Source organism: Mauremys reevesii, linkage group 1 (genome assembly GCF_016161935.1).
Source record: "Mauremys reevesii isolate NIE-2019 linkage group 1, ASM1616193v1, whole genome shotgun sequence".
In the NCBI taxonomy this organism is placed as follows: Eukaryota; Metazoa; Chordata; order Testudines; family Geoemydidae; genus Mauremys; species Mauremys reevesii.
This window is the reverse complement of record NC_052623.1, coordinates 252,322,827-252,344,224: the sequence shown is the minus strand read 5'-3', so window position 1 is coordinate 252,344,224 and position 21,398 is coordinate 252,322,827. Positions and strand designations below refer to the sequence as shown.

Here is a 21,398-nt window from a genome sequence, read left to right as displayed (position 1 = left end):
GGCGAACATGTAGACATAGCGGGTGGGAGAGCTCAAGGATGTGATGGGGAACTGTGGGGAACATGAAAAGTGGAGATCCCAAGGTCATGTTGTGGATCACAAGGACATTGGGAATATGAGGATGTACTGGGCAGACAACTGTAGGGAAAGGAGGACTGTGCCATAGCCCATGTGTAACATGAGGGCGTGCTGGGGACCTGGGAAGAACACTAGGATGTACCTGAGGAACTGTGAGGAATGTGAATAGGCTCTGTGATGTACTGTAGGGAAGACAAGGATGTTCTGGGGGTGAATAGCCAGAAGCACCCGAGTGGGACTGTGGGGAATGCCAGGATGCACGGATGTCTGTGCTTTGGGAACATGAGGGTGCACCAGTGGGGAATGTAGAGGGAATGACAGAGAATACCTGGGGAACTGTGAAGAATGTAAGGTTTTGCTTGGAAAGGCAAGGATGTGCTGGATGGACTGCAGAGAATGTGAAGATGTGATGGAGAGGGCTCTGTAGGCATCTCAAAGATATGATGGAAGGAGGGCTGTTGGGCATATGAGCCTGTGCCAATATAAGGTAAAGACCAGGTAAAATATTGATGCCCGACCACCACAAAAGATCAAAGTTTACGTGAAAGATTAAACCTTATTTATAAACTTAATACTATTAAAATAATATTACATCAATGGCTTCAGAGAAACATCCATACTTTGTCCAATGTTATTACCTTCATCTGAAGGCTTTTCTGGAATGATTTATCTAGCTTTCTATTGAAATTATCTACCCAAAATATAACAGCCTATGCCACTAAATGTACAATGGGCCTGATCCCAAGGCCATTGTAGTCAACAGCAGTCTTTCCAAGGTCTTCATAGGTTTTAGCTCAGGCCCTGTATAAGGAAAAGCAGAATTCTGAGCCCATACAAAGCATCCAGCATTCAGTCACAGGGACTGATTCTTTGATCCAAATGGTTGAGACAGGCCTACAGGATCCCAAAGTAATTTTGCACATAGTTCCTAGTGCAGCATATGGGCAGGTATATGGTCTGGAATGATTTTGATGCATCTGAATACTGGCACAAAACTTCTTGTAAAATTATCTTACTTTCAGAAGGATGTTTTGCTCTATTGAAAAGTGATTTATTCACATTTTGCTCTACATGACTCCTGGATAAGGAACAGTAGGTTCGCTGCAATTTAAAAAGAAGTATCTTTTTTGGAAAGTGGATAAATACATATATATTAAAATGAAGTATGTGCACGCACGCACACACGCACACGCACAGACACACACGCACTTTATCTTCTTGATAGAATTAGTCGATGGAAATGGTAATTAGTTAGTGATGTTTGGTGCCCAGATGTTTGGGAACCCATCTTGAGACACTTGAAAGGGTTCTGAATGTCAGAGGCCAGGAGCTCAGGAGCCAGACTTGCTAGTCACTTTCCAGAGTATTAATGAAAGTATTCCTTGAAATAATATCAGGCTATGATTAGGGCAATACCAAAACCTTAATACAATGACATTAATTGCTTAAATATTAAGTATTTAAAATTGCTTGTCACTAGTTAATAGCTATTAATTAAACCAGGCACTCTCGTGTTGCTTTTCATCATTAGATCTCAAAAGTTCATTGGTTGCGGGATAGCATATTTATAGTAACTGTAGCTTTTTGTTAGCCTCACTTGCAACTAATGATTTGATTTATTGAACAAAAAATAAACATATGGCTGGAGTTTGAAATATTATTTGTACCTAGATTTATACGATTAAAACACCAATCTGTATTGCACTTGAAAAGTCAGGATTAAGGCCCAATTCAGCAAAGCACTTCTGTGTGTGCTCACGTCCCTCCCTACTCAGCAACACACTTAAACACCCACTTAGGTCCCATTACAAATACTGGCTGATTTAGCATGTACTTTACTGACTTGATGTGTTAGCATGTCTACACTGCAATGAAAAACCCACAGCACTGAGTCTCAGAGCCTGGGTCAATTGAGTCAGGTCCCTGACGCTCAGTTGAGTCAGGTTCATGTGTGGCTAAAAATAGCAGTGTAGATATTTAGGCTCGGGCTGGAACCTGGACTCTGAGACCCCAGAAGGCAGGAGGGTCTCAGGGCCCAAGCTCCAGCCTGAGTCAGAACATCTACAGTGCAATTTTATAGCCCCACAGCCAGAGCCCTGGGAGCCTGAGGCAACTGACCATATTCATCCCTGGTCTATTCACTTCAGTGGGGTGATCCCAGGGAGGAATATCTCTGGGTAGGACTATGATTAAGGAGTTTCTGTTGTGGCAGGGGTGGGGGATTGCATGGTATTTATGTAGAACTGATTAATGAAATTGTTTTTAATTGTTCACTTTATTAATGTAACTTCATAAGTAAAGTTTTATGAATGAAACAACATTCATTCATAAAACCGGTTAGCCCATGAACTGGCTAATTGACAATGAAGATGCTTTTTAGGAGCCATAGCTGTTCAGTCATCTGCCTTTTAAGTTTCACTATCAATCCAATTCCTGCTTAAATCACTGAGACTTGCACTGTTTCAGTATTGTAACTTCTGTTCACCATTTGCCATATTGTAATCCAAACCCCATTTAAAAACTCTTACTCCATTTTGTAAAAGCTTGCTCCAACCTTCATTTTTGCAAACCCTGCTGTAATCTTATTCATTTAGTTTAGATGTGTGAATGAGGTATGGATGGATAATGGAATCAATCTCCAGCCCCAGCATGTCCTGATGAAATAGAATTCAAATACCAATGGCTGAAGATGCAGATAAGAGCCTTAGCAAAGTAAAAAGAGTCCACCCTAAAAAGAAAAGGTACAATAGAAGGAAGATCAAAGCCAGGTCCAAGGCTGAAAGTCACGCCTGCAATTGACGAGTGATCAGTCACCAAACCCAGAGGCAGCATGACACAGCAAGACCCATAGACTTTGAATTCAAACTAAAACCTACAAAAAGGATGAGTGAGGGTAACATTCTGCTGCCAACATGGAAGGGCATCAGTGCATGCCCAGCAGAGACCCAGCTAGTCCTTGTGCTCAGCTTTCCTGGCCAGTTAGCCGCCACAAGCTACGAACCCAAGCCACTACCTCAAGCTACATTCAGGACTGGTAACTATCAAGCAGCTGCAGAACATCTGATGGGTGTGTGTGTGTGTAAGGATTAAGATATTAGTTATTGGTAATAAATCAAATTGTTATCATAATAAATGTGGCATCTTTGTCTTGCCCCCTGAAAAGATCCTGTGTAGTTTTGTCTGTATAACATTTATTTATTTTTGTCCCACTTTATCTTACTCTAGACGTGGGCCTGAGCTGCAAAATTCAGACAGGGGTCTGATTTAACACCCCCTTGACCCAAATTTTGGGAATGCTCCAGTCTGAGATTTTGATTCAGACCCATCTCCACTTAATTTAAAGAAAACTGATGGCGTAGCTCTGATAACTGTGAGCTCCTTGAATCAAAATCACAGATCTTCTACATTGAGGCACATAATGATCAGCTTTATTGGTCATGTCTGTACTGCCTGGGTGCGTAGGCAGCACTGACTGAACTCCCAAAGTCCTGCTCCAAGGTGTAATGGGCTCAGGATGAAAGCTGGGATGCATCCTCTGGCTGAAGACTCTTCTTTTGTGGTTGTAAGGCAGGGGGCCATATCTGGATGGGCAAATTGTATGCAGGGCCATGAATATAGGGCTGGGGCAGGGGGCTGGTGTGCGGGAGGTAGTCCAGGGTGTGGGAGGGGGTGTGGTATGCAGGAAGGGGCTCAGGGCAAGGGGTTGGGGTTCAGGAGGAGTGCAGAAGGGGGCTCAGGGCAGAGGATTGGGGTGCAGGAGGGGTTCGGAGTGCAGGATCCAGCCCAACGCCGCTTACCTCAAGCGGCTCCAGGATGATATCGGCACAGAGCAGGGCTAAGGCAGGCTTCCAGCCTGCCCTGGCCCTGTGCCACTCCCGGAAGTGGCCAGCGTGTCCGGCAGTGGCTCCTGGGGGTGGGGCAGGTGGCTCCACCACATGCTGCCCTTGCCTGTGGGTACCACCCCCAAAGCTCCCATTGGCCGCGGTTCCCTGTTCCCAGCCAATGGGAGCTGCGAGAGGCGGTGCCTGCAGGCGAGGGCAGTGCTCAGAGCCCTCTACTCCTCCCCTCCCACAGGGGCTGCAGAGTCGTGTTTCCGGCCACTTCTGGTGTGGGGCCAGAGCAGGCAGGGAGCCTGCCTTAGCCCTGCTGGCAATCCCATGGGCCGGACTGAAACCCTGAGGGGCCGGATGCGGCCCGCAGGCCATAGTTTGCCCTCCCGTGTTATAAAGTCTTGTTCAGGAACATGTAGGGGATCTACCTGGACCACAACAACTGACACTTGTACACATTCCTAGTGTGGGGTTAAGAGAGAACAACAAATACTGCAGGTGTTCAGAAGGCACTGGAGACTACACACAAGAACATTTTGACAAACGGCTTCACAGATGCTGGAAAACTTAATCAAATAAAAACTGAAGCTGGACTGAACAATGGTTCATGTACAACATTTTAGCAGGCGGGTCTAAACGAAATAGAATCTCACAGGACCCATGGAATTATGTCTATGGATTGCTAAGGGAGCTCTTCTCAGCCTTTAGATTGATAAGAATGGTTCAGTTGTGAAGAAATGTACTTTGGACTCGAGGCTCCATTCGGATCTTGTATACACTGGCACAAGGCCCCGATTCAGGAAAGCATCCCGTTGCAGTCAATGGGACTTGAGCCTATGCTAGAAGTCATTTGCTTAAATGCAGTCCTGTTTAGGAGGTAGATGTAAGCACGTGCTTAAGTGCTTTTCCACTGGAATCAATGGAGTGGGAGCAGTGTAACTGGAGTCTAATTAAGTTCACTACCAAGCCCATGGTAATGAGACAATCTCATGAAGAAGCCATTTTAGAACACGTCGCTATTACCGTGATTGGCACTTTCTGACTATGATAGACAGAAAGAAGAATGTGAAAGGCTGTGGGGCAGAGGGACAGATTTCTAAGATTTATAAAGGGAACATATCCCCTAAAAGAACACAGCACACAGTAATGCAGATCAGTTGATGTCATCATAGGATGTCTCAGCAACAGATCCAGAAGCAAAGTTAAGTGAGCCCCTTTGCACAATCTGTAAACTGTATATTGTGTATTTCATGGCACAAACAGCAAGGAATGTTAAATTCCACATTTCACGAGAGAAACAGGAACTGCCAAAATTACACAGAGCCAATTAAGGTTTATAGAAATGGCTGAAACTCACCGCAGTGAAAGAGTTGAAGAGATAGTACAGTGCCCAGGCAATGATGACAATGTGATAGATATTCAGCCAGAACGAGAGAACCACAGCAGCCAGGCCCACTCCTAGGAGAGAAGAAACAGAGCGTGCTCAACACAAGCCATCCAAAGTCTGTGGAGTTGTATTGAGCAGATGGATACAAGCCTCCTGTGATGAAGTGGGGTTGGCAAGCCGAGAAGTGACTGCACAGAGGAGAGGCGAAGGTTTGTACACCTAGGAAATGTGAATCATCTCACAGAGATCAGTAAGTGACAGCGCACGGTGCTTCAAGTTCACTGATCAGCCAATGAAGGCTGGTGCGGATGTTATGCCTCTCTCCCATGTTTCAAAGATTGAATGGTGGTGTCCTTCAGTATCCTGCTAGCAGAGTTGTATGTGTGGAGCTCTATGAAAATCAAAGAGGGGGAACCAGCTGTGTCTCTGCCTGCTCCTGTACTTGAATTAGTCTCTCTTAATAAAAAAGACGGTTACTCACCTGTAGTAACTGTTGTTCTTCGAGATGTGTTGCTCCTATCCATTCCAGTTAGGTGTGTGCGCCGCGCGTGCACGGCATCTCGGAACTTTTTTACCCTAGCAACACCGGCGGGCCGGCTGGCGCCCCCTGGAGTGGCGCCGCCATGGCGCGTGTTATATACCCCAGCCGGCCCGTCCGCTCCTCAGTTCCTTCTTGCCGGCTACTCCGACAGTGGGGAAGGAGGGCGGGTCTGGAATGGATAGGAGCAACACATCTCGAAGAACAACAGTTACTACAGGTGAGTAACCATCTTTTCTTCTTCGAGTGATTGCTCCTATGCATTCCAGTTAGGTGATTCCCAAGCCTTACCTAGGCGGTGGGGTCGGAGTGAGACGTGGCAGAGTGTAATACCGCGGAGCCGAAGGCTGCGTCGTCTCGAGACTGTTGCACCAACGTGTAGTGGGAGGCGAAGGTGTGGACCGAAGACCAGGTGGCCGCTCGACAGATGTCCTGGATTGGAACGTGGGCCAGGAAGGCGGCCGACGAGGCGTGCGCCCTCGTCGAGTGTGCAGTGACGCGGCCTGGTGGTACGCGAGCCAGCTCATAGCAGGTCCGGATACACGCAGTGACCCAGGAGGAAATCCGCTGGGAGGATATCGGCTCTCCCTTCATGCGGTCAGCAACCACTACGAACAGCTGGGGCGAACGCCGGAAGGGCTTAGTCCGCTCGATGTAGAAAGCGAGCGCTCTGCGGATGTCGAGGGTATGCAGCTGCTGTTCCCGAGGCGAGGCATGTGGCTTCGGGAAGAACACCGGGAGGAAGATCTCCTGGTTGAGATGGAAAGCTGACACTACCTTCGGGAGGAATGCCGGATGAGGGCGAAGCTGCACCTTGTCCCCATGGAAGACAGTGTATGGCGGGTTAACCGTCAGAGCGCGAAGCTCAGAAACTCGTCTCGCTGATGTAATGGCGACGAGGAAGGCCGTCTTCCAAGAGAGGTAGAGCAGGGAGCACGTGGCTAAGGGCTCGAACGGGGGACCCATCAGCTTGGCCAACACGAGGTTCAAATCCCAGGTCGGGGCGGGGCGCCGCACCGGCGGATACAAGCGGTCCAGGCCCTTGAGGAAGCGGGAAACCATCTGGTTCGAGAAGATGGACCGACCTTCCACGGAAGGACGAAAGGTGGACACCGCTGCCAGGTGAACTCTCAAGGAGGAGACCGCAAGACCTTGCTCCTTAAGGTGCCAGAGGTAGTCCAGGATGGTAGGGACCGGGACCAGGAACGGATTAAGACCTCGATGATCACACCAGAGTGCAAATCTCTTCCACTTCGCTAGGTAAGTGGAGCGAGTGGAAGGCTTTCTGCTCTCAAGCAGGACTTGCTGAACTGCTGCAGAACAGCCTCTCTCCGCGTGGGTCAACCACTCAGGTACCAAGCTGTAAGATGGAGGGACTGCAGGTTCGGATGGTGGAGTCTGCCGAAGTCCTGGGTGATAAGGTCCGGCCACAACGGAAGGGGGATGGGCTCCCGAACGGAGAGCTCGAGCAGCAGGGTGTACCAGTGCTGCCTCGGCCAGGCCGGCGCTACGAGTATGATCTGGGCTCTGTCCCTCCGAAGCTTCAGGAGCACTCGGTGCAAGAGCGGGAACGGAGGGAAGGCGTAGAGGAGGCGATCCGTCCAGGGATGAAGGAAGGCATCCGACAGGGAGCCTGGCGAGCGACCCTGGTATGAGCAAAACAGGTGGCACTTCCTGTTCTCCCTGGAAGCGAATAGGTCTACTTGGGGAAACCCCCACCTCCGGAAGATTGTGTGGACGACATCTGGACGGAGGGACCACTCGTGGGAGAGGAACGACCTGCTGAGATGGTCGGCCAGCGTGTTCTGCACCCCTGGAAGAAAGGATGCTTCCAGGTGAATTGAGTGGGTCACGCAGTAGTCCCATAGGAGCATCGCTTCCTTGCAGAGGAGGGAGGATCGGGCTCCGCCCTGTTTGTTCACGTAGAACATTGCTGTTGTATTGTCCGTGAACACTGTTACACAGCGGCCTTGCAGTCGGGTGCAGAAGGTATGGCAGGCCAGGCGGATCACTCGCAGCTCGCGGACATTGATGTGCAGGGCGAGCTCCTGGGGTGACCACAGGCCCTGCGTGTGGAGGTCGCCCAGGTGAGCCCCCCAACCGAGTGCTGAGGCATCCGTGGTCAGAGTGGCGGACGGGCGAGGAGGGTGGAACGGGACTCCCGCACACACGACGTCCGGGTCGAGCCACCAGTTGAGGGACTCGAGGGTCGTCCTGGTGACCGTGACCACCATGTCGATGGGGTCTCGATGTGGTCGGTACACCGACGCGAGCCACGACTGGAACGGACGGAGGTGGAGCCGCGTGTACGCGGTGACATACGTCCACGAAGCCATGTGGCCCAGGAGGCGGAGGCAGGAGCGCACCATCGTGGTCGGGAAGGTGACGAGGTCCCGGATGATGGAGACCATCATTTGGTGACGAGCGCGAGGGAGACAGGCCCTGGCCACCGTGGAGTCAAGGACCGCTCCGATGAACTCCACTCGCTGCGCCGGAATCAAAGTGGACTTCTCGACGTTGATGAGAAGACCGAGCCGCTGAAAAAGAGACAGGATTTCTGTCATCTGGTCCATCACAAGTTGTCGGGACTGACCTCGAACCAGCCAGTCGTCGAGATACGGGTAGACGTGTATCTGACGACGTCTGAGGGCTGCGGCAAGTACCGCCATGCATTTGGTAAATACCCTCGGGGCGGTGGAGAGTCCGAACGGCAACACGGCGAACTGGTAGTGGGTGTTGTTGACCACAAACCGGAGGTAACGACGATGGGGAGGATAGATTGCGACATGGAAGTACACGTCCTTCATGTCGAGGGCGGCAAACCAGTCTCCCGGATCCAGAGAGGGAATGATGGTCCCCAAGGTGACCATGCGAAACTTGGGCTTGAGCAGGTACTTGTTCAGCTCGCGAAGGTCCAGGATAGGACGTAGCCCGCCTTTCGCTTTGGGGATGAGAAAATAACGGGAGTAAAATCCCCTGCCCCGCCTGTCTGGAGGCACTGCTTCTATGGCACCCACGCTCAACAGAGTCTGAACCTCTTGTAAGAGGACTTGCTCGTGAGAGGGGTCCCTGAAGAGGGACAGGGAAGGTGGGGGCGAAACAAATTGCAGGCGGTATCCCGACTGGACCGTTTGAAGCACCCAGTTGTCTGTTGTTAATTGGGACCACGCAGAAAAGAAATGGGAAAGGCGGTTGTAAAATAACTGGGAAGGATCCGGTAGGGAGAGTGATGGGCCGTCCTCGAGCGTCCCATCAAAAGGCCTGCTTGGCCCCCTGAGGGGCCTTGGAAGCGGCCTGGCCCTGGTTGCGGCGGTTGCCGGAGGGGCGACGGCGATCTTGGGCCGGTCGCCGGCTATTGTAAGGCCGATACCGAGACTGATAGGCCGGTCGGGAGGGCTGTGGACGGAAAGACCTGCGCTGCATCGCCGGCGTAGGCATGCCTAGAGTACGTATCGCAATACGGCCGTCCTTCAAAGTCTGAATGCGAGAATCCGTCTTTTCAGAGAAAAGACCCTTTGTGTCGAAGGGCAGGTCCTGTAGTGTGTATTGGACCTCCGGCGGCAGGGTGGAAGACTGCAGCCAGGCGATACGCCGCATCGTCACACCGGAGGCCAAGGTCCTAGCACCTGAATCCGCAGCGTCGAGGGCGGCCGTGATGGAGGATCTAGACGACCTCCTCCCCTCCTCCAACATCGCCGCGAACTCCTGGCGGGAGGCTGCTGGCAGGAGCTCCGTAAATTTCGCCAGGGACGTCAAGATATCGAAGACGTACCTGGCGAGGAGGACCATCTGATTGCCTATCCGCATTTGCAGGCCTCCAGCAGAATAGACCTTTCGGCCTAGCAGGTCCATACGCCGTGCGTCCTTTGATTTGGGTGCAGGGGCCGGTTGGCCGTGCCGCTCCCTATCATTAACCGACTGGACTACCAGGGAGTCCGGGGTCGGATGCGAGTACAGATATTCATAGCCCGTGGGCGGGACAGAGTACTTGCGTTCAACCCCACGGGCTGTAGGAGGTACGGACGCAGGCGTCTGCCAGATAGTGGTGGCATTTTTTTGCACTGTCCGCACAAAAGGCAGCGCAACTCGCACCGGCACGTCTGCCCCAACGACATTTGTGATGGGGTCCTCGTCCTCCTGCACTTCCTCTATCGGCAGGGCCATAGCCGTCGCCACGCGGCGAAGGAGGTCTTGGTGAGCCTTTAAGTCGATGGGTGGAGGCTCCTTCGTCGACGCTCCGGCCACCGCTTCATCAGGCGAGGACAAGGAGGACAAGCCCTGGATGACCGCCTCCGAAGAGGGGTCCGCTGTGCGCTCGTCGGGGGGGGGGGCGGGCTGCGCGTGCCTCTGGGTCTCCGACGGTATAGCATCCGCAGCCGGTGGCGAAGGGGCCGGCCGGGTGATTGTCGCCTCTGGAACCCTGCGCTCGGACGCGGGAGGCCTTGGTGGGAAGGGCAGCCCCTGAGCCTCATACTGGGCCCATGGAACCCAGAAGCCCCACGGCTGTCCCGCTTGAGGATGGCCCTGTGGGGTGGGAGGTAGGAGTCTGTAGCCCTCCGTCCCAGAAGCGACCGACGCGGGCCGGGATGGCCATGGAGGTGCCGAGGCGCTGACGGAGTGCGCTGTGGAGTGAGGCAGTCCGTCCCTGGATGGTAGCGAAGAGCGATGCTGGTCCGCTCGGTACCGGGAAGGCGACCGGGAGTGACATCCGTCACGGTGCCGGGAGCTCGACCGGGACTGAGACCTCCGGTGCCGGGAGCGGTGGCGGGACGGCGACCTCTGGCGGTGCCGACGCGATGGCGACCTGGACCTCATGCGGCGCCGGGAGTACGACCGGTACCGCGATGACGAGCGGTACCGGGACTGCGACCGACGTTTCGACGGCGATCGGTACCGCGATGGCGAGGGGTGCCGAGATCGCGAGCGATGGGACGGAGACCTGCCGTAGGACTGGGAACGAGACCGGGACTGGGTGCTTCGTCCATGTCGCCTGTCCAGGGACGGTGGCCAGGTCATTCTGGCCGGCTTTCCCGCCAACACGACAGCCCGCACCGGCGGTGCCGGGGGCCGGAGGCCTGGTGCCTCTATGAGCTGAATCAGCTCTCACGCGGAGGAGAATGTCTCCGGCGTTGACGGCAGCCGGGGCTCCACCATGGACGGTACCGGGGAGCGTGGCGGCGCCGGACTCGACGGGCCTTGTGGCGCCGGAGTCAAAGGTCCGGTGCACGGTTTGTGCACGGTCACCGCGGGGGCCGCAGGTTGCGCAACCGCTTTCGCCGAGTCCTCAGCGCGAACCTGTGCCAGTGCCTTCGCCAGCCTCTGCTTCTTCGAAGGCGAAAGCGAGCGGTGCCGAGACTTTGTAGCCGCTTTCTGAATCGGCGGCGCCACGGAGCTGGAGCGGCTCGGTGCCGCCGGTGCGCTCTGCACCGAGGCAGTTCGCGGTGCCGGCGTGGACGGTGCCGGCGGCTGAAGCGACGCCTCCATCAAGAGCTGCTTCAAGCGGATATCCCGCTCCTTTCGAGTCCGCGGTTTAAAAGTAGAACAGAGCGAACACTTATCTGTTCTATGCCCTTCGCCCAGGCAACGGAGGCAGGCGTCGTGCGGGTCTCCGACGGGCATAGGCCTCTGGCACGCTGCGCAGGGCTTAAAGCCCGGTGCCTTGGGCATGAGCCCGCACCGGGTGAGGCAAAAAGGGGAAAAACCCCCCTTTTTACCTTATCTATTTACACTAACTATCTAACTAAGTAACTGTTAAACTAATCACTAAACTAACTATATACAAACAAGAAGCGAAAGCTAGGGTCGTGGAGAACGAAGAGCACTCCACAGTTCCAACTGGCCGTCACGGGCGGTAAGAAGGAACTGAGGAGCGGACGGGCCGGCTGGGGTATATAACACGCGCCATGGCGGCGCCACTCCAGGGGGCGCCAGCCGGCCCGCCGGTGTTGCTAGGGTAAAAAAGTTCCGAGATGCCGTGCACGCGCGGCGCGCACACCTAACTGGAATGCATAGGAGCAATCACTCGAAGAAGAAACACTTATTCTAATTCATCTCTAGCCTCTTGTAGGTTGTTACTATGAACACAACAACAACAGGTTTACTCCCAACTGGGGGAGAGCCAACCTTCTAGTGTACAGTAAACAGGGTTCTGCTGGTACAGAGCAGCACTGTCCTCCCCACCAACTTACTGCATCTCATGTTAAGTACAATCCTGCTGGGCCAGGTGGCTCCATTCAGTCGTTTGCCTCCATCAAGGCAGTGTTGTCTACCTGAGTGTTTTGTCACTATCAAAGATCATTCAAACAGAGAGCTGGAGTGTTACTGATGCCTAGACACCATGGTGAAGGGGACCTTAAAAACACCATAGATCAGCTATAACAGTCTCCAGGGACTCACCACCATTTCCCCAAGGGCTTATGTCCCAGTCCCTGAGGTGTTGCTTCCCATTCCAGTAAATGGTTTCAGCTCTAAAGCTAGATATATGGCATCAGCATCATGGACTTACAGCACAGTACCTTTGAACATGGGCGCTAATTTCCAGACCCCCAATCCGCCAACAGAGGTATACTGGCCGAGAGCTGTCTCCAGCAGGAAGACAGGAATCCCAGCAAACAGCAGCGTCAGAAAATAGGGAATCAAGAAAGCCCCTGGAACAACAAACAGCTGTTAGCAGCACATTCTGCAAGGTCTCATCACCACAAGACTTTTCGGGGCCCTGGCCACCTTTTCTCCCCAAGAAATGTAAAGCTCAGCTCACAGTTACTGCACAAATCCCTGGGCTCACATTGCAGTCCCAATGCTCTGTTCCAGCTCCAGTTCTCAAGCAACAATGCCATCCCCAGCTTTGATCCCTCTGTTCGATAGTGAACAAGGTTTGTTCCATGGTGGCTGTTTAATTACTATTTGGACTGTATCTTTCTCTATCACTTCTTCCTTCTCACATCCCCATCACCCTTTGCCCCATCACCCATGTGCTGATCTGACTTATCAGTCTAGATATTTATACCACACTCATCAACGTGATATCTGAGACCAAGGCAAGAAAACAGAAACAGGAACTGGTAGTTCATGGGCAATTTGTTCTCTCTCTCCCCACCAGCCCAACAGCAGACAGGAGTCTTTGGCATTAGCCATTAGTTCACTTGTTAGCTATTGTGTTATTGTCACAGAAAAGCTAGGGCAAACCAGCTGGGTCTTGCAGCTGGACCTGCTGGCAGCGAGATTTGAGGTCAGTTGGATTTCTTGAGGAAGGCAGTTCTGCGGCTACAGGATGGTTGTTGAGAAAGCTCAGACTCCAGCTTTTGCATGTCTAACACAGGTTGTAGAGAGGTCCATTGCCCTTAGGATGGATGCTGTCACAGAGGGTCCTGATTGTGGAGAGAGTGGTGGTTGCTCAGCTACCTCAGACCCAACCCCCTGAGCTCTGAAGATTTGCACCATGACTTTGAATGGGAACTCTGTTTAATGAGGAGGGAGTGACATGACTGGAGCACTGCAGTGATACACTCCCGCCTCCCAGGGTCACTCAGCAGAGGGCTGCTGCATTCTCGATTAGCTGGGTCCCCCCCACTCCCTCAGAATTTGCATCTTCAGTCTCAGGTATAGGGGTTTGCAATAATCAAGCCTGGACAACCTGAAATAATGGATCACTGTGGCTGGGTCCATCTCTGACACTATTGGGCTCCATCAAACCACTAGGGATGGCTCTGCAGAGACACATGACATCAGTCAGGATTGCTGACTCAGTGGGTAAACAGCTGAGGCCCAATGGGAACTGGATAGACAGCTGAGCACCACAGGGGGAATTTGGCTTCAAGCCCCTTTACATGCGTCTAGGGCAGTGATTCAGGAACATAAGTTGGCAGCAACTGAGTTATGAAGAAACAGCCATGCTGAGGTGCCGTGACTTGTCTGAGATCATGCACCCACAGTGTGGCAGAGCCAGCAATAAAAGCCACCTCTCCCATCACTCAGCACTGCCCCATAAAACGATTATTCCTTATGAATTGACATAAGAAAACAGGAACAGAAGGGAGAGACACCTGGGCCACCTCACCTGGTCGCCAACAGTATTCGGTGCCTGATACTTCAGAGGAAGCTGGAAAAGCTCATAGCGCACCTAATTGTGTTAGGTGAGCTATTAGGAAGAACTTTCTAACAATAAGGGTAGTTAAGCACTGGAATAGACTTGCAGGGGAGGTTGTGGAATCCCCATCTTTGGAGTTTTTTTAGAAACAGGTTAGACAAAGACCTGTCAGGGATGGTCTAGATTTACTTGGTCCTGCCTTGGTGCAAGGGGTTGCACTAGACCATTGGTTCTCAACCAGAGGTCCAGGGCCACAGACACGTTTCAGGGGGTCTGCCAAGCATGGCCGGTGGTAGGCTTCTTAGGGCCCAGGGCAGAAAGCCAAAGCCCTGCTGTGCAGAACTGCAGCCAGGGGCCCTGAGCCCCATCACCCGGGGCTGAAGCCAAAGCCTGAGCAACTCAGCTTTGTAGTGTGGGGCCCTGGGCAACTGCCCCGCTTGCTATCCCTTGACGCCAGCCCTGGCTTTTATATGCAGAAAAAGAGTTGTGGCACAGCTGGGCCATGGAGTTTTGATAGCATGTTGGGAGAGGCCTCAAAAACAAAAAGGTTGAGAACTAGATGACCTCTTGAGGTCCCTTCCAGCCCTACATTTCTATGATTCGATAATGTGCTGTGGTGGAATTTCATGGGCAGAGTATTGTCTAGTGGTTAGTGTAGGGGACAGGAAGTCAGGACACCTGTGATCAGTTGGACGGGTCTCTTTTCCCAACATGCAAACTAGATGAAACACAAAGGCAATGTCAGACATGGGACAACAGTACAGTAAGGAAGGGGTGGGAGAGAGAGCTCATGAGAAGGACAAGCAGGTCAGAGAGGAAGTGAGTTTTTAGGAGGAATTTAAAGGAGAGGGAAAAGAAGACTGGTGGCCTAGGAGGGGAAGATTTTTCAAGCACAGGGGGCAGCATGACTGGAGGGGGGCGGGAACCAAGACTGGGAAAAGATGGCGTGGGGGAAGTGAAGAGGGTGGGGAAGGAAGTAGGAGGAAATGAGAGCCTAGTGACAGCAGGAGCTGAGATTATTGGCAGTGTTGGAGGTGAGGAGTAGTTTGAGCTGGACATGGTAAGGGATGGAAAGCCAGTGAGACAAATGGGGAAAGTGAGTGACATGGATGAAGCAGTGAGAGAGGAAGGTGACGTTAGCAGCAGAGCTTTGACAAAATGGTGGGGAGGGAGGAGAGGACTACAGAAAATCAAGGCCATCTGGGTACTTCTATGACCACCATCACTGGAGTATCTGAGTGCCTCAATCACTGGTGGATTTTATCCCCATGAGCCAGGCTAGTACAAACAGCCTCAGTTTCTAGAGACAGAATGGCGCACAGGATAGATTATGTGACTTGCCAAAGGCACAGGAGTCTGTGCCTGAGCGGGGAATTCAATCCAGTTCATAGAATCATAGAATTTGAGATCAGAAGGGACAATTATGATCATCTAGTCTGACCTCCTGCAAGATGCAGGCCACATAAGCCGATCCACCCACTCCTTAAGCAAGCGACCCCTGCCCCATGCTTCGGAGGAAGGCGAAAAACCTCCAGGGCCACTGCCAATCTACCCTGGAGGAAAATTCCTTCCCGACCCCAAATATGGCGGTCAGCTGAACCCCGAGCATGCGGGCAAGACTCTCCAGCCATACCCTCTGGAAAAAGGCTAACAATATCCTATCATTGACCCATTGTACTAATTACCAGTGTGGCACTTAATTGACCTATTGACGAAGCCCGTTATCCTATCATACCATCTCCTCCATAAACTTATCTAGCTTAATCTTAAAGTCATGGAGGTCCTTCGCCCACACTGTTTCCTTCGGTAGGCTGTTCCAGAATTGCACTCCTCTGATGGTTAGAAACCTTCGTCTAATTTCAAGCCTAAATTTCCTGACTGACAATTTATATCCGTTTGTCCTCGTGTCCACATTAGCACTGAGCTGAAATAATTCCTCTCCTTCCCTGGTGTTTATCCCTCTGATATATTTAAAGAGTGTAATCATATCTCCTCTTATCCTTCTTTTGGTTAAGGAAAACAAACCGAGCTCCTCAAGTCTCCTTTCATACGACAGGCTTTCCATTCCTCGGATCATTCTAGTAGCCCTTCTTTGTACCCGTTCCAGTTTGAATTCATCCTTCTTAAACATGGGAGACCAAAACTGCACACAATACTCCAAATGAGGTCTCACCAACGCCTTATATAACGGGACTAGCACCTCCTTATCCCTATTAGAAATACCTCGCCTAATGCATCCCAAGACCGCATTAGCTTTTTTAACGGCCACATCACATTGCCTACTCATAGTCATCCTACGATCAACCAGGACTCCTAGGTCCTTCTTCTCCTCCGTTACTTCCAACTGGTGCGTCCCCAGCTTATAACTAAAGTTCTTGTTAGTCATCCCTAAATGCATAACCTTACACTTCTCACTATTGAATTTCATCCTGTTACTAATACTCCAGTTTACAAGGTCATCCAAATCTCCCTGGAGGATATCCCTATCCTTTTCCGAATTTGCAATACCTCCCAACTTGGTGTCATCCGCAAACTTTATCAGCCCACTCCTACTCTTGGTTCCCAGGTCAGCGATAAATAGATTGAATAAAATCGGACCCAAAACCGAACCTTGAGGAACTCCACTGGTAACCCCCCTCCAACCCGACAGTTCCCCCTTCAATACGACCCTCTGCAGTCTCCCCTTTAACCAGCTCCTTATCCACCTCTGGATTTTCATTTCGATCCCCATCTTTTCCAATTTAACCAGTAATTCTTCATGCGGTACCGTATCAAACGCCTTACTGAAATCCAGATATATTAGATCCACTGCATTTCCCTTGTCTAAAAAATCTGTTACTTTCTCAAAGAAGGAGATCAGGTTGGTTTGGCACGATCTACCTTTTGTAAATCCATGCTGTAATTTGTCCCAGTTGCCATCGGCCTCATGCTCCGTAACCACTCTCTCCTTTAAAATTTTTTCCATGTTTTTGCATACTACAGATGTTAAACTAACAGGCCTGTAGTTACCCGGGTCACTTTTTTTCCCCTTCTTGAATATAGGAACTACATTAGCTAATCTCCAGTCAAACGGTACAATCCCTGAGTTTAGAGATTTATTAAAAATCATCGCTAACGGGCTTGCAATTTCACTCGCCAATTCCCTTAATATTCTAGGATGAAGATTATCCGGGCCCCCCGATTTACTTCCGTTTAGCTGTTCAAGTTTGGCTTCTACCTCAGATACCGTAATGTCTACCTCCATATCTTCATTCCCATCAGTCCCTCTACCACTATTCCTTAGCCCTTCATTAGCCTCATTAAAGACCGAGGCAAAATATTCGTTCAGATATTGTGCCATTCCAAGATTATCCCTAATCTCCACTCCGTTTAAAGTTTTAAGCAGTCCCACTTCTTCTTTCTTGGTTTTCTTCCTATTTATATGGCTAAAAAACCTTTTGCTATTGGTTTTAATCCCCTTCGCAAGGTCCATCTCCACCCGGCTCTTTGCCTTTCTCACTGCTTCCCTACACCCCCTGACCTCAATAAGGTAGGTTTCTTTGCTAATCCCTCCCATTTTCCACTCCTTGTACGCTTTCTGTTTTTTCTTAATGACCCCTCTAAGATGCTTGCTCATCCAGCTCGGTCTAAAACTGCTACCTACGAGCCGTTTTCCCTTTCTCGGGATACATGCCTCTGACAACTCCTGCAACTTACGCCTGAAGTAACCCCAGGCGTCATCTGCCTTTAGATCCCTAAATATGTTAGTCCAGTCCACTTCCCTAACTAGTCGCCTTAATTTAGTAAAGTTAGCCCTTTTGAAATCGTATACCTTAGTCTCAGATGCAATATTGATTATCCTCCCATTTATTTTGAAACGAATTAGCTCATGATCACTCGAGCCAAGGTTGTCCCCTACAACTATTTCCTCAACAAGGTCCTCGTTACTCACCAAAACCAGATCTAAAATGGCATCCCCCCTCGTCGGTTCAGCAACTACTTGATGAAGGAATTCATCAGCTATCACGTCTAGGAAAAGCTGAGCCCTATTATTATTACTAGCATTTGTTTCCCAATCTATATCCGGGAAGTTAAAGTCCCCCATGATCAAACAGTTCCTATTAGTATTTACCTCCTTAAAAACATTAAAGAGCTCTCTATCCATCTCCAGGCTAGATCCCGGCGGTCTATAGCACACCCCAATCACTATCCCAGGGGAGGCTCTAGTAGTTTTCTTCCCCAATGTGACCATTGCCCAAACAGACTCCGTATTATCCATTGCATTGCTAGTTATTTCGTTACATTTCACCTCATTATTGATATACAATGCTACTCCCCCACCTTTACCTTTGCATCGGTCTTTCCTAAACAGCACATACCCTTCCATACCTGTACTCCAGTCATGGCTACCGTTCCACCATGTTTCGGTTATTCCTACGATATCTGGTTTCAATTCTCGGACCAGGAGCTCCAGTTCCTCCATTTTGTTACCTAAGCTTCTCGCATTGGTGAACAAACATCCTAATTTTTGCTGTTTGGCTCCTCTCACCCAACTTGGTAGGGACACAGTACTACCAGTATGACCTGTCGATCTAGTATCCGTCCCCCCCTTCTTCCTTACACCTAACCGTCCTCCTCTGGCTATATCTGTTGTTATCCTGTTGTTCTCACTCCCAATGTATAAATTTGGCGTGGAGAGCATCAGGACCTCTCCCAACCGTCTCCCCCCAGTGACTAGTTTAAAGCTCTTTTAAATCAGATGAGCCAGTCTACTTCCTTCCCTACTTAGGTGGAGCCCATCCCGTGAGAACAGTTGTCTGTCCCCAAAAGCCTCCCAGTGCCCATACATCCCAAAGCCCTCCTTGTAACACCACTCCCTCAGCCAACTATTAATCATCATGATTCTGTCACCCCTTTGGCGCCCTTCCCTAGGGACAGGTAGGATCCCACTGAAGATCACCTGAGCCTCAATTTCCTTGAGCGTCTTACCCAACCTGGCATAGTCTCCCTTGATCCTCTCTAGCGAGAATCTAGCCGTGTCATTCGTTCCTACATGAAGGATGATCAAAGGGTTCTTACCTGCTCCTCTTAGGATCCTTTTCAACCTCAGGTCCACATCCCGTATTTTAGCGCCCGGTAGACCGCACACCCTTCTGTTCTCCGGATCGGCCCTGGTCACAGGCCTGTCCAACCTTCTCAGTATGGAATCCCCAATCACGTAGACCTGCCTTTGCCTGGGGACAGTGCAGTCCTCTAACCTATCCTCCGTCCCCCCTGGTTGCAAGCTCCTTCCATTCCTATCATCCCTTGTGGTTCCCCTTAAGCCATCCTGTATCCTCCCTGGGCCCAAACTTGGTGCTGCCTCCATAGACTCCTCTCCTCTTTCTATCGGGCTGGCCGCTCTTCTCTTTTTCCTTGGCCTCCCACCGTCAGGTACCATCTGCTTTACCTCTTCCTCATTCTCCAGGCCTTCGAACCTGTTCCTTAGCTCTATTTCCCCCTCACTGGCTCTCCTTTTTCTCGGTCTGCTTCTCACGGTCACATGCTTCCACCGTCCATCTTCCTCATCCGGCGGTCCCCCCTCGTTGGCCTTAGCCCCTGCTTCCCCCTGTGCCCTTGGGCATTCCCCTTTGGTCACTGCTTGCCATTGCTCCATCAGCTGCTCGAACCCCCTTCTATGCTCTACCAGGGTTTCTACCTGCAGCTCTAGGCCCTGGATCTTTTCCTCCAGCAGCTCTATTAGGCGGCACTTCATGCATACATAGTACTGTTCTGGGTCCCCCGCTAGGACAATGTACATACTGCAGCTGCTGCATGCTCTCATCCTTGGTGTATCATCCGCTGCTTGGCTCATGGCTGCGGCTGTCTCGGCCTCGCTCGGCGCTCTTACCTGGGGAACACGGGAGACACGGCGCCACCCCCTTCCGCCTCCCCCTGTAAACTCCCACGCAAACTCCCCTGTTTGCCACCCTGTTTGCTGGCTCCTGTGCTGCTGCCTGGCTGGGCGGCCGCTTTTATAGGCCCCTCCTCAGCCTAGCTCCGCCCCCTACTCAGGGCTCCACTGCCCGCTCAGCAGTCTGCCCCGACAGCCCTCTACAGATAGATACAAGCACTACAAAGACAGATGCAAATCCACAAAGACAGATGCAAATCCAAATACCTGCTCCTCCAATGGGAACTCTCCCACGCAAACTCCCCTGTTCGCCGCCCTGTTTGCTGGCTCCTGTGCAATCAAGTTCCCTTGATTCCTAGTCCAGTGCCCTGCTTCCAAGAGACCATCACTCTCACACACTTTAAGAGCTCACCAAGGTGAGGCCAAGGGATTTAGCCAAGGGGGCAGTAAGGAAAAGAGGGATTTTAGTGGAATTGAAGAGTAAGAAGTGATAGCACTTAGCAAGACACTGGATACATGAAGAGAAGGGCTCTATTTCCAGCTGTGCCACAGAATTCCTTGGTGACCATTGTTAAGTCACTTAACCTCTCTGTACCTCAGTTTCTTCACCTGTAAAGTGGGGATAGTAATACTAACTTCTCTCACAGCTGTGTTGTGCGGCTTAATTCATTCATGCCCCTACAATCCATCTGTGGGTGAAAGGCACTGCTGTATGGAAATGCAAAGCATTACTATGATTTCTTCCTGATCTCAACTGGCAATTGGCTTATGCTGCCTCAGTATATCTGATGCGGTGAATCGTGTGTACACTGAGGGCAGGACGGGAGGGAAAAGAATCAGTCAGTGTGCAGACAAATTTCAAAGCACTAACTACACCCTGGGGTGGAGGCTGATGTAAAGGAAAACATGGGTTTAGCATTCTATGCTCACCTCCTCCATTCTTGCCACAGAGATACGGAAACCGCCAGACATTGCCCAGCCCAATGGCGTAGCCCACGCAGGACAGCAGGAAGTCAAATTTGCCCTTCCAAGAACCTCTGTCTGGGAGCTCCTTCATCTTCTTGGTGCTCCCATCTCCTTGGGCGATTAGCGCAAATTCCTCAATGGCTGCCTGCTTCACCTCGGAGGGCGAATTTAGCTCCACAGACGTGTTGTCAATCTTCCCCATCGCTGCTCACAGTTACTGCATGGGTTGGAGGGGCGGGAATGACACTCTCAGTCCCAGCTGATCTCAGATTAAATGGGACCAGTGGGTTGGACAAAGCTCCTGCTGGTACTTCTGAGGAGAAAGTAGAGGGAGAAGTTGTTCTTTGCCTGAAACAGTGGGATAGAGACATAGGACTATGAGCCACATCCTCCTGAACGCTTGTGGACTGACTCGTTGTACAGCCTTCAGCAAGTCATGCAAACTTCTCCGCACCTGTTCCCCAGCTGCCCCATATCACAAACCCAACAGCAAAGAGCTCATCTGGAAAGGTGCAGGGCCGGGGGGCAGAAGGGAAGTGCAGAAGGTGCTGGGGGCCAGGCAGAGGGTGAGGGTTGGGGATGGGGTGTGCAGGGGGCAGGGCTGGGGGTGCAGGCTAGGATGGTGCAGAGGGCTGGGCGGG

At 51.4% G+C, this 21,398-nt stretch overlaps 1 protein-coding gene across 1 annotated transcript in view; it reads right to left on the bottom strand.

Annotated features, from left to right (window-relative positions):
* Nucleotides 1-21,075, bottom strand: part of LOC120409388 (sodium- and chloride-dependent GABA transporter 1-like) — a 52,902-nt gene extending 31,827 nt beyond the window's left edge. The window contains exons 1-3 of the mRNA XM_039547415.1: nt 20,722-21,075; nt 12,349-12,480; nt 5,266-5,366 (exon numbers count right to left, since the gene is read on the bottom strand). Of these exons, the coding sequence (XP_039403349.1) occupies nt 5,266-5,366; nt 12,349-12,480; nt 20,722-20,959 (471 nt within the window). The 5' untranslated portion in view covers nt 20,960-21,075. The remainder of the gene's footprint in view (nt 1-5,265; nt 5,367-12,348; nt 12,481-20,721) is intronic.
* Nucleotides 21,076-21,398: the final 323 nt, after the last annotated feature.